Here is a 14,464-nt window from a genome sequence, read left to right as displayed (position 1 = left end):
AAAGTTCAGTTAATAAAGGAGAATAGTGAATCCATTGTTGACCTTAATGATTTTGAATTAACTTTGTACTTTGACTGGTCTCACTGTCTGTGCATTACTAACATATGCATGAATTTCACACTGAGACTAAGAAACTGCTTTCCTTCTAGGAATGCAGTAAACCTTATCCAAAACTGACACAAAAATATATACCAGTATAATATGCATTGATATTATAAAGAACCTGTATATCAAGGCTGCCAATCAAAATGATTGGGCATCTTCATGTTATTGAGCAATCAGGTACTTTTTTTTAATGAAAAAGCTCCTGTACCCCATCTCTATCTGTTACCTGTAAGTTCTTTTTGAAAAAGTTTAACAGCAGTAGCCACTGCAAAGCTTAAACCTCTAATTTAGTATTTTAATACTATACATGTTAAAATAAACAGTAATTATTGCCATCTTCATATAATTTGCATTGTTATACTCTCCTTAAAAGGGCCTCAAGGGAGAATAGTCCTTGACTAATGAGTCACCCTCTGTAAATAAAGCATTATTATTATTATTATTATTATTATTATTATTAATCTCCTTAGCCCAAGTCCACTGTGTCCACAGTGACCATTAGTTCTAACTGCCCCATATCTTTTAATAGAGGCAGTGGATTATAATTGGAAACCTTAAATGATCCCAGGTGAACTTTGGTCCTAAAGTGTACAGATCGTATGGACTTGGGGCCATCAAAAGAGGGAGAGATGCAAAATGCATGTTAGTTCAGACTATAACATTTTATTTTATTTTTTTAAGTCTCATTGTTGGGAAGGAGGAACTTCCTCCAAGTGATACACAGACTGACCAGCAAGAGAAGCCACGGAGTGCAATCCAGAATAGAGTTCAAGATGTGATCAAGAGCTGTAAACCAGTCAGGATGCTAGTGGACTGGTTACAGAGTCATTCAAAGCATAGACTGTGTCAGCACCAGCATAGTTGTATCTCTTACATACTACAGGTAGCCTTCTGTTTGAATATTTATGCAGTTAGATGATTTTGTTTTCTTCAAATCAGTTATAGCCTTTTATATCTCAGCAAATAATTGAAAATAGCATTATAAAAATAAAATTATGGCTGGACCTGTTTTAAGTGCCCCCCCCCCGACCACTATTTTCTTGTAGACCAATATAAACAAGAAGGGAAGATGTTTATTCAGGGTCTCAGATGACCATTTTTGTTTTGCTTAAATATGTAATATCAGTAAAAGAAAACAAAAAGTCCAAAAGAAAACAAAAAATTAATACTAAAAACATAAGCATTAATCCCTTTTAGAGGCTATGCCACTATTTTTGCATCTTTGCTAGCCAAGAGTTTCAGTGGAGCTTAGCATTTCCCCTGGCATCCCCAACATGGTCATGCCAGTTTAAGTGGTTTACTTTGACCACTCAGGGGGCCCCGAGTGGCCGAGTGGTCTAAAGCGCTCTCCGTTACAGATCTCTGCCATCTCACCTCTGTCTGCGTGGGTTCAAGTCTCGGATTCAGCCTATGTGGGTATGTGAGAAAGCTTGCCAGTAGCTTCTCGTGGGTCGGTGGTTCTTTCCGGGGTTTTCCCGGGTTCTTCCTCCACCATTAATACTGGCTGCCATGTATAGCCTATCGTGTGCTGAAAAATGGCGTTAGACTATTTGTTAAATTCACTTGAAAAGTTTCAGCCATTTTTGCTTTGGTTTTTGAGAGTAACATGATATCTCTGTTTTCTTTAGTCTGGAATTTCTGGGATCAGAAGTGACCCCCTGGGGTTCATTATAAATTTCAGAGGGTTATGTAAAACTTTCGCTTACAAGCTAATAGCAGAGTGATATCTTTTTTTGTGTGTATCTTGTATATGAACTTTGACATCTGCTGGTTTTACTTTGACTCTGGGTCTGAAGTCAAATACTCAGACTGACTTTTGTGTGGAAGATGATAATTGATTTAGTTGCCACTGCTTACATGGTTTTGACTTAATAATCACAGAATAAATATTCAGAGCAAGTTGAAATAAATCCAAGCTGATGGCACACTTCCCTTGTGTTTATTATGACCTTGTCATTTAAGTGTTTTGGTGGTAATTTGTATGCAAACAAAGCATTTTGTGACATTGCATTATCTAAAACACACTGAAGACCTCAAGTGCAACACAAGAAATGCTGGTTTGTCAGTGGCCAAATCATTGCAACAAAGAAATAGAACACAGTTTAGAGAAAACATTATGGTATGGCAGATATTGAAGCTCTGTCAAGCGGTTTCAGTAATAACATCATCATCATTTAAATTATAAATGTTTTTGCCCATAATCAGACTATTTAATTGATCCCGGGGGAAGGAATTATAGCCTCATCCCCCAGGCATTACTGTGCATAAAAGGCACTATTTAATTTGAGCCGTCAGGTCTTGGGTCAATAATACTGGCTTCATAGTCCCTAGCAACCTGAATGTAAGACTATACTCGAGTGGGGATAGACCCAGCACACACTCGAGTTAAAGGTAGTAATTCAGTTTGCATTTGCTGCGCTAGGTGTCAACCAAGCAGTATGTGACAAGTAGCGATTGGTCGCCACTATGACGTCACATCGGGACACCTAGGTTTTTATTCCCGTGTGGAGGGTTAATTAATTTTTCATGAAGAGAGGAAAATGTGCCTCTCCCTTCATGTATTTAATATGTGCTATGCATGTTTATTAATTTAATGTTTGGCAGTGGCGAGGAGGAAGGTTCGGTCAGGGAGGAGCCTGCTCACTAGGAAGGCACCTTGGTTTATCCAGGGTATACATTTTTTTACTCCCTTGCCAAAAGATTAATGATTTGTCATCTTGACGGATTTTTGGAGATATATTCTGTGTCATTTTTATTAAAGATAGTACTGCACCAGTGACCGCTTAGTGATTGTCTGTAGGGTTATTTAAACTTTATCCATTCAGTCTGATTTGTGTAGGGTGGTTCTTGGTCTGGGTTCACCTTTTTGTGTATGGTTATTTAAACTTTCTGAGGCTTATTGGTGCACCATTTTGTGCATCCGGGCTTGATGGTCCTTGGGGTTTGGACCACCTTATACATATTAATTTTGGGGTTATAGTAAGTTTCCTATCTTGATAGACTTTGCCGCCTTGTCCAACGGGGCCTGATGGTCTTAGGCTTTTTAGACCACCTTGTATATTCTAGTTTTTTGGGTCTTATCTAGGTGTTCTAATTGTTTTTAGTTCCTCGAGGACAGGCTGTGCCTTAGTGCAGTTGCATTTGTTGTACTACAGATAATCTGTGGTCACCTTGCAGTAGGAAAAGATGTTATTGTCCTTAATTCATGTTGTAGGATTGCCACAGTTAATACAGCTCCTTTTATAATTCATGGGACAATGGTTCTCCACAGGAATCTGCTCTATGTGTGTGCCAAGGGTTGCTATAGGGGTGATAGTTTTTCTTCTATGTCTGTGCCAAGGGTTTGTTTAGAGGTAGTATGCTCTGTTCTGTACATGTGTGCCAGTTTGTATGGAGGTGGTTTGCACTGTTCTGTGTGTGCCAAGGGTCTGGACAGAAGCGGTATGCTCTGTTCTATGTGTGTGCCAAGGGTTTAAATAGAGGTCGTATGTTCTGCCCTATGCGTGTGCCAAGGGTTTGTATAGAGGTGGTATGATGTTCGGTATGTGTGCCAAGGGTTTGTATAGAGATGGTAGATTTTGCTCTACCTCTGTGCCAAGGGTTTGTGTAGAGGTAGTATACTTTGTGTGCCAAAGGTTTGTACCGAGGTGGTATGCTCTGCTCCATGTGTGTGCCAAGGGTTTGTATAGAGATGGTAGGCTCTTTAGAACTAATGACTAGAGAAGATGGTGAATATGCACAATTGTATGAGGAATTAATGAAGATGTTATAGCCTTGTCTGATACTCAGTCCTGTTGTTTTGCTGTATAAAATGCATGGAAAAGGTTTAATTACTAGTCTGAATTTTGTTTTCTGATGATGGAAGCACTTGCATTTAGCAAATACAACGCTGTGACCGTTTCTTATGTGCATTGATCTTACTTGTGTTAGACATGTCTGAAACTATGATGGATTAGTCTGGTATGAATCTTTTGATGTTAACCAGCCATTGACAGAACCCAAGTAAATGTGATTTAATCCTCTTTAGATATTAGAAAGGGTCCAAAGCAGCTGAAACTATCATTATTTAATTTTTAGGTAACATTTTAACAACTGTGATGAATTCTACTTTGATGAAAGGAACACTGTCTTATCTCAAAACACAAGTGACTATACATTTGTGACCGGCTATAAACTAGAAATAGCTAGAAAAAAAATATTTTAGATTTATAATTTGATGAACAGAATGATGTTAACTTTGGATGTGCAGTAGAATGTTTACTGGATATTTTAAATAGAACTTGTCTTTAGTCATTGAGGTTACATGGTTATGATGTTGGCTTGTTTGAGTGTTTTTTAAATTAATTTTTGAACCTGTGTTTCATTCTGTCACTTTAATTGAAACTGCAGGAGATTTTGCCTCCAAGTTTCTACTGATGTACCATATGTACTCACTTATAAGTACAGGCAAACTGCAATGATGAAGATCCAGATCTGACATAGCATGATACACCTGCAGATCAGGGTTTGTGTTGTTTGTTCTTTTGACTACTCCTAACAAACTGCACAGATCCAGATCTGCCAGCACATTATGCAATAGCAGATCTGGGTCTGTGCAGTTTGCAGTTGGTCTCCATTTATAGGCAAGTACATACAGTAAGGAGTTTTCCATACCTAGTTTTTCATTTTGTTGATTTGCATGTGACAGTGTTGGACATGTCTTCTCAGGCTATACCTCCCTTCAGCTAAACAACTTATTCTCATAGCATTATTTTTCTTCTTTTTTCTGAAACTGTTCTAGCATGGATGATGAAAAATCTATTGCTGAAAGAATTCCTGACAATTCAGTTAAAGACTTATGCGTTTATGATTGGTTTTGTTATTTATGAAATTACTTAATTGAAATTTCAAAAATCACTAGGACTTGTGACAAAGTTTTTGAAGAAACCAATTTTTGCAAGCCTTTATGACAGTGTCTTTAAAGTCTCACTTGAAATTACCCACATTTTTTTATCTGTAAAGTAGTCAAGCCCTGCATAACAATAAATTCCATTTTCCTCATTGCCTTTACAGTCTGACTTTAAATTACCAGCTCTTTTTTCTCATAAAAGTATAGTCAAGAACTACAAATAAATCCTATTACCTCAGTTCCTTTTAAATCTCACTTGAAATTGCCCAGTTACCTGCTCTTTTTTCCATAATATTCAAAGTCAAGACCTACAATAAATGCCCTTTACCTCAGTAACATTAATGTCTCACTTGAAATTACCCCTTCTCTTTTTTTCTCATAAAAGTATAGTCAAGAACTACAAATAAATCCTATTGCCTCAGTTCCTTTTAAATCTCACTTGAAATTGCCCCGTAACCTGCTCTTTTTTCCATAATATTCAAAGTCAAGACCTACAATAAATGCCCTTTACCTCAGTGACATTAATGTCTCACTTGAAATTACCCCTTCTTTTTTTTTCCTCATAAAAGTACAGTGCGACCCTGCTATGGCAAGCTCTATTATAAAACTAAGTCAGATATAACAGGTTGTGGTGTGGCTGAAAAACAAAATCATATACTGTACATGTATTTTTCTTGTACACGAAAAACATTTCTTATAATTGTGAAAAATATCAAGTTAAAAGTTTATTATCATTTTGGGGAAGAGAGTGTGTGTGAATTTGAAAATAAGATGATTGTGACATGGCTTCTGAAATTTTATACACATGTATTATTGTACATGGGAATTTTTTTTCTTATAATTATGAAAATAACATGTATAAAGTTTATTATTATTTTCAGGGAGACATCACATATGAATTTGAATATAAAACATTCGTGGCATGGCTCTGACAGTTTGAAAATTTAACCATTTTCTTAAAGTTTTGTTCCAGAATAAACATCAAACTATGAGCATCTGAACCGGTGGTTGGCCGTTTGAGAACTTTGATCTTGGTTTATTGATAAAAGATGTCAGCTCATAATTGTTAATCCTATTATTAATTGTTAATCCTATTATTACTGATCCATGAACAATGAAGACGTTAAGTCTTCTTTGTTTTTTTTTGTCTGATATATTCTCTATACAGTTGTTGTTAAAAAATATCAGACATATGTTTGTTCTTTAAACTGCATACACAACCAGGGAACAAACAGTGTGGTAGTTGATAAAATATTCTCACCTGAATTTATAATCAATTAATTTAAGTACATTGCTGGTCAAAAGTCAGTTGCTGAGCTAAAACTTGTTTAAATTATGGGACAACAATGTATGAAAAATAAAAAAAACAAAAGCTGCCAACATGTGTGCATGGCTTGGGTTGTTGTTAGATGCAATCAGTTGAATGGTGAATAATGTCGTCCATTCCCTACAAAAATGCCCACATTGTTGATTGACAATAATTCTTGCTGAAGTCGTTGAAATGAATAGGTGTAAAAGTGTTAATTAGTAGACATTTAGAATGGATAACAGGACATGGAAACATAAAGCTTTTAATGTTAAAGGATAATCCACCATCAGCAGCAGAAGCAGTCCAAAGCTTAGAGTGTGCTTTTAAGATGGATGGAGACGCAAGATACTATGTTTGAATTATTCAGTTGAGGAATATGACTGACTTTGCCAAGGGCAAATGTGACAGTAACAGATAGCAGCTGAAAATCAATCAGTTTTTCAAAAGACAATAAAGTAATATGATTTGTGGATGAGAAAACTAAGCAGTATGAAATTTATACAGTCACTGTTTATTGAACTTGGGACATACAGAAAAGTAAATGTGCTTCCTCTTTCGTTACATAATTTTGCTATTATTTTTTTTCCATTTAATTCAGACACTTAGTGATCTGTCACAAAATTATTGAATATTTTAAATCTGTGTTTGTGCATATTTTCGATGGAATTACTTATGGATTCAATTTATGTCATGAGATTTGCAGGTGAGTACACAATGTTGATAATTTATTCATGCAATACATTGGACTTGTATATAAAAACAGTATACACCAGTATGTACCAATGAGTGGTTCTCTGAATAAAGTGAAATATTATATATGCAATCTCTGTTTCACTACAGGTGTTTCTCATTTAATATACCTTGATTTATAAGATTGTAACTGTGCCAAAAAAGTACATATTTTTGTGCCCGTTTTTATTACCACCTATCCACCACACCACAAATTTTTGGGTACATGCACAATTTTCTTCAGCTAACTGACCTGGTTACTTATAACAGTTCATCTATAATATGGTGGGGTTCTATGGATCCCAACAACCCTGTTATAGCGGGGTCACACTTTATAATCAAGTCATACAATACTTTAAAGTCTCACTTAAAATTATCCCTTTTTTTCATGAAAGCACAATCAATCCCTCCATGCTTTTAAAGTCTCACTTTAATTTACCACCAATTTCTTTCATAAAAGTGGCATCCAGACCTTCACTAATTCCCTTTTATCTCAGTGCCTTTAAAATCATATTTGAAATTACCTCCTTTATTTGAAATTAACTCTTCTGTTCTTCCTAAAAGTACATTGCAGATCTACAATAAATCCTTAAGAAAAAGAAATTAGAAAAGAAATGGGTATTATATACGGTATGGCAAAATAAGCCATAGACATTTTGTATTAATTATGGAAAACTGTTCTAAAAACACATTATGAGAAGCCAAATATTTACTCCAAAACTTGTCTTAGCTATATATAGTACAGGACTGACATGAAGTAATAATTCATTCATAAAAAAAGTATGATATTCTGTGAAATACCATGTGCTTTAATATAACTACTGATTAGGTTACAAGGTACTTCTTAGGTTTGAAGGAGGGCTCTTGTAAGTCAGGTAAATAATAATAATAATAATAATAATAATAATAAAAATAAAAATACTTAGATTGCAAGAAATGGTCTTAAAAGTCGAAGTATTAATAATAATAATAATAATAATAATAATAATAATAATAATAATAATTCATTTAGAGAGGATAACACATTATTCTCTAATAGGTCCAGACTTGAGAAACGATCTGTCATCATGTCTGTCGTCCTTCTCATTTTTATGTACAGGTGCACTAGCAGACACATAAACTATGTACTGCAATTTGCATATAACACAGTTATGTTAAATACGTAGATCAGTAGGGGGCCCTGAGTGGCGGAGTGGTCTAAAGCGCTCTCCGTTATGGATCACTGCCATTTCACCTCTGTCTGCATGGGTTTGAGTCTCAGATTCGGCCAATGTGGGTATGTGAGAAAGCTTGCCAGTAGCTTCTCATGAGTTGGTAGTTCTTTCCGGGGCTTTTCTTGGGTTCTTCCTCCACCATTAATACTGGCTGCCATGTATAGCCTATCGTGTGCAGAAAAATGGTGTTAAACCCTACAACAACAACAACAACAACAACAATAGCAACAACCTAGATCAATAAGCATAATGTTTGCATACTAGACTTTACAAAGACAGTGCCTTACAAGTTGCCACTCAAACACTGGATTCTTGTGAAACATTTACTTCTAGATGTTCATGTACAAGACTATTTAGTGTCAGAAAAAAAGGACATTGGGATGGAAATCTTTTGGTTATGGAATCCATTTTGTGCATGTCAGTAGAGAATTTTTATCTGCTCAAAAAAATATTGTACAGAAATGTCTGCAGTAAATGCCACCCCTTTTAACAGTATTTATTCTTTTAAAAGTTTAATTGGAATGTAGATCTTGCCATAAGTTTGTCAATCTTAAAATTGTTATATGATTATTAACAGGGTATTAAGTAATGACAATGATACTTAACAGCATATATTTTTAAAAGTCTAACATTTCTTTATGAATATTCATAAGGCATTAGATGATACCGCTGTAATGAGATCCATTGATATATTTTTTTTAGAAGTTACTTGCCCCCCCCCCCCCAATCTCCTACTTTTACTTTCCATATTTCATTGTCTTGTTTTATTACTCGACCCTCTACTCACATTCTTTATAATCTTAAAACCCTCATGCACAGAGCATGAACTGGTGGTTAAAATATGTATTACTTTTTTAATTTGAAATCTGTTTGATTTACAAAACTTTGAAATTCCTTTGCTTTATTTTGTTTTTCTATTTTTGAATTTTGATAACATTGTAAAACTTAGTTTGATTTCTGACCTTAAAATTCTTGAAACACTCTGACTACAAAACTTGGCTTCAGGACTCAAAATGAAGTTCTTAGAATTTATAGTGACCTCTTACAGTAATGTTGGTTGGCATCAACATTTTTCAATGGTAGAACCTTTTAAACATTTAATTTTTCAGTCAGAAACTTGCATGAATAGCATTTAATATTGCATAAAGAGTGTTAATCTATAATTAATTTTAATGATATTAATTTTTGTTGTCAGAAGACTATTAGGAATACACCATAAAGGTGTGTTCATAATTTGAACAGTTTTAGAGCTTGTAATCAATGTAAAATTATTTTTAAAAACAGAAAAATGTAAATAATTAAAACAAAAGCACTATTTTGGTTACATGTATGGTGATGTCTTGTTCCTTTGCCAAGTGATCATAATGTCACACAGCATCAGTCAGCATATGCACATGACCAGTGGGACAGATCTTAGTCTCACACAATTATGTCTCTCAGCATATGCATTATGTCAAATGGGACACATCTTAGTCCCAAAGATGCTGTCACTCAGTGTATACACATATCCAGTGGGACAGATCTTAGTCTCGCACAGTGACGTCTCTCAGCATATGCATTATGTCAAATGGGACACATCTTAGTCCCAAAGATGCTGTCACTCAGTGTATACACATATCCAGTGGGACAGATCTTAGTCTCACACAGTGATGTCTCACAGCATATGCATTATGTCAAATAGGACATATCTTAGTCCCAAAGATGCTGTCACTCAGTGTATACACATATCCAGTGGGACAGATCTTAGTCTCACACAGTGGTGTCTCACAGCATATGCATTATGTCAAATAGGACATATCTTAGTCCCAAAGATGCTGTCACTCAGTGTATACACATATCCAGTGGGACAGATCTTTGTCTCGCACAGTGACGTCTCTCAGCATATGCATTATGTCAAATAGGACACATCTTAGTCCCAAAGATGCTGTCACTCAGTGTATACACATATCCAGTGGGACAGATCTTAGTCTCACACAATGATGTCTCACAGCATATGCATTATGTCAAATAGGACATATCTTAGTCCCAAAGATGCTGTCACTCAGTGTATACACATATCCAGTGGGACAGATCTTAGTCTCGCACAGTGATGTCTCTCAGCATATGCGTTATGTCAAATAGGACACATCTTAGTCCCAAAGATGCTGTCACTCAGTGTATACACATATCCAGTGGGACAGATCTTAGTCTCGCACAGTGATGTCTCTCAGCATATGCATTATGTCAAATAGGACACATCTTAGTCCCAAAGATGCTGTCACTCAGTGTATACACATATCCAGTGGGACAGATCTTAGTCTCACACAATGATGTCTCAAAGAATATGCATTATGTCAAATAGGACACATCTTAGTCCCAAAGATGCTGTCACTCAATGTATATACATATCCAGTGGGACAGATCTTAGTCTCACACAGTGATGTCTCACAGCATATGCATTATGTCAAATAGGACATATCTTAGTCCCAAAGATGCTGTCACTCAGAGTATACACATATCCAGTGGGACAGATCTTAGTCTCACACAGTGATGTCTCACAGCATATGCATTATGTCAAATAGGACACATCTTAGTCCCAAAGATGCTGTCACTCAGTGTATACACATATCCAGTGGGACAGATCTTAGTCTCACACAATGATGTCTCACAGCATATGCATTATGTCAAATAGGACACATCTTAGTCCCAAAGATGCTGTCACTCAATGTATACACATATCCAGTGGGACAGATCTTAGTCTCACTCAATTCCATCCCATCAGCATATAGACTCATAACATTATGCTGCAGATCTTTGTGGATCTGAATGCAAATGTAATGTTATCCTGCCCATCTTGGTACGTGTGAATTAAAAAATTAAGTTATCCTACCCATCTACATGTGTGTCAATGCATATGTAATGCCACCCAGCTGTTACAATAACATTAAAGATAGTGACTTCATAATTTGGGATATGATCTGGTGTGGTCTGTAAATATACACAATGGTTTCAGAAATTCAATCCACTTGGGGTGGAGTTTATGGGTGCAGGTCGGGGAAACTTTTACATATATTTTGCACAACTCTTCCAGCACTGTTTATAGACTGAGACTCAGAATGTTGGGATATGACCTGGGAGTGGTCTGTAGATGTGAATAACAGGTCAGGATTTTTTTATTGACCCACTCAGAGCATAGACTGAAGGGTTGGGTGGATACATGTATAGGAATGTGGTGGGATATTGGTACATAGCTGCAGACTTGCTTATTACAATGAATTATCAACAACTTTGATGTTGAAGTCAGGTGGTCTTTTGGGTTGCAGAAATTTTAGAACCTGCAGGAAACCACCAATCTTCACTCATGCATGTACTAAAAACAAGGTGTTCAAACCTGAGACCACAGAGATGCAGAACAAGTGCATTGCTATGTGTTTCCTATGAACTATTCAAACTTCAGGCACAGAACTAATACTGATCCTGGTAGTGCTGTTGGGTTTGTTTTTCTTCCCCTGCAGCTGCCAATCAGCCTGTCTGACAATCTTTCAGCACTGATGGTTTTATAGCTACTTTACCATCTGGCATGAGCTCTCAATTACCTTAACAAGGTCTGCACCCTACACTTACCTGTATGTTTGCTGCCAAGCTGCCTTAGAGCGCTCTGTGGTCTAAGGGAGACAACTTCAGTTAAGTCCTCCACTTTTCAATAATTTAGTCAAGAGTACTCATTCATGCTTGCAAAACAAATCACAGAACTGCCAAGCAAAATATATTTATAAAAAAAGAAAAAAAAGAAAAACCTAACTAAATAAAGTGAAAGTTAAAATACAGTATGAAATGTTTCCTGTTCAATTTATGAAGAAATATAGCCTGAGAGAAGTATCGTTTTTCAGTTGTGTAAAATTTTGCCATTATTTTCAGAAGTATTAACTACATTTTTTGCAATAATCTGTCATGTTAGCATCTTATAAAGGCTATGTCAGACTGTATGGTTAAATCTCAATGGGCACAAACCAGGCCCCTTGAAGTAAAGAAAACAAATATGCAACTTTTGCTTGGGATAATAAAGTTAGAGATTTTATACGTCTTGGATTTTTAAAACCGTAGGTCATTCTTCTCCATTCCTGCTAAATTCAGAGGTTACTAAGGGACATGTAAGTCATACTGTCTCATATAATGTTTCAAAGTTTGAGGTGTATGTTCCATGTTTTGATATTAAACCATAAGCTGTGTAATTCATTTTTGGTTTGGACATAAGATGTAACACCTTCCTTTCAGTCCATATTACATAGACTAGAGGAGATTTTGTCCCAGCAAGAGTGTGTAAGAGGCATATGGTATCAATGTTGTCTTTTAGCCTTATTGTCCGTTCATTATACCCGGTTAAAGTTTGCATTTAAGGTGGGGAATTCATGTGCTGTAAAAAAGGGGAGAGGTATTTGTTTTCTTTGAACACATTTTTGTTCATTTTTACTTTCAAATTTACTCTAAAATTATCCATAATTTTGTAATAATTTTTTAAAACTTATCTCTGCTTGATCTCTGATCTCAAAAAATACAATGGAACCTGTCTTGAAAGACCACCTCTTCTGCCAAAAAAATAATGGTGATGAAAGACATGTGGTCTCTCATTACAGGTCATAACACTATAATCAATAAATCTGTGCATGGAGATCCTGGTCTCTCAAAACAGGCAGTCTTCTATAGTGGTGGTTTCTCAAGACAGGTTTTAATGTAATTATTTCATTTCCTCAAAAATCAGTGTCATGGGTATGCAGATTCAAACTTTTTAAAGTTTAAATTTTAGAAGGAAATTATGTTTGGATTGTTATAACTGAAAATGTGGATTCTCATGTCATGCAGTACCATTTATCAACTTATAATGCACAGTCAGCTGGAAATGGTGAAGACACCAGGTATGCCAACATATTAGTTGTCTATGGTGTTTACCTAAAATTAACTGTGGAATTAAATGTGTTTGTCCTTATGTTTTGTAGTCTCAGACCTATTTTGTGGCTCTTTGAGATCTTTGCTAAATGAGGCTGTGGTAAAAAAAAAAGCACTGTGTATTCCTTGTAATGTGAGAATGATGCTTTTCTCGAAATTTGAACATGGAATTTGAATGGCTCTTGGGATGAAGTGACCAAATACATCATAATGACAGTAGTATGTCTTTTTAATGTAAACATTGAAAGTTTAATTGGCTGACTGGTATCTTCCTGCATTGATATCTGTTTTAAAAAATGATCTTTCACATTATCTTTGATGTTTATGGTATAATTTTGGCTTTATTCATTGTAAAATGTAATTTTATAAATATTTTGGGAGGTGAAAAATGTTTTTGTTGTTTTGCTAGTGCAAGGTTGGACCAAAGTACCTTCTGTCAGTAATAGTGATTATGGAAGCATTTTTGCAGACTCTTTTATGGAAAAATCTCAAGGGAACAGGCAAGAATCTGGTTGAATATCTGTTGGCATATTAAGTAATGACAGACCAGAATCTGCACTATGGGTGGGTCACGGTGTCATGCATGTGCCAGTGTAGATGGTAGTTTGGTGTCACACATGAGCCAGTATAGTACTAGGTGGTTGGCCGTCATACATGATCCAGTATAGTTAATAGATGTTTGGTGTGTCAATCATGATCCAGTATAGTTGCTAGGTGTTTGGGTGTCATACTTGAGCCAGTGTAGTTACTAGATGTTTGGGTGTCATACTTGAGCCAGTATAGTTAATAGATGGTTGGGTGTCATACATGATCAGTATAGTTACTAGGTTTTTGAGTCATACATGAGCCAGTATAGTTACTAAGAAGTTGGGTGTCATGAGTAAGTATATTATTAGGTAGATGGGTGTCATTTTAGTTGTTATGACTCTGTGGTCATAAACTAAGTAACAGAAAGAAGCAAAACCAACAGGTTTTGTAAAAATTAAAAATAATTTAATTATCAAAGTTATAAAATGAAAATGTCAGGGGAACTTAAAGTATTTTAAATTGAATCCAAAATAATCCTTAAAAGTTCTACTCAAGTCTAAAAGAATCATATGTTCCAAATGAATTTCAGATCATTCCAGATCTTTAATATGTACATATGATGATGGTGTTGTCCAGAACTCCTTTGAATAATTCACAGTAATCACAGAATAATGTTCTAGCACAATGAGCACTTTTTAATTCCAATGAATAATCCTAACAAATGTCTCCTAAAATTATCTAAACATAACATTAAACACATATGCAGAC

General features: G+C 35.6%; 1 protein-coding gene across 3 annotated transcripts in view; it reads left to right on the top strand.

Moving 5' to 3' along the window:
• Nucleotides 1-14,464, top strand: part of LOC149786358 (transmembrane protein 135-like) — a 352,299-nt gene that overhangs the window by 296,089 nt on the left and 41,746 nt on the right. For all 3 annotated transcript variants that reach the window (XM_089976786.1, XM_089976785.1, XM_089976787.1), the window contains exon 8: nt 787-988. In XM_089976786.1, coding sequence (XP_089832912.1) covers nt 787-988 — 202 coding nt within the window. The remainder of the gene's footprint in view (nt 1-786; nt 989-14,464) is intronic.

This window comes from Sinohyriopsis cumingii, chromosome 12 (assembly GCF_028554795.1).
Source record: "Sinohyriopsis cumingii isolate HCF-2022 chromosome 12, ASM2855479v2, whole genome shotgun sequence".
Lineage (NCBI taxonomy): Eukaryota > Metazoa > Mollusca > Bivalvia > Unionida > Unionidae > Sinohyriopsis > Sinohyriopsis cumingii.
Note: the sequence above shows the minus strand (reverse complement) of the source record. Positions and strands in the feature narration are given on the sequence as shown.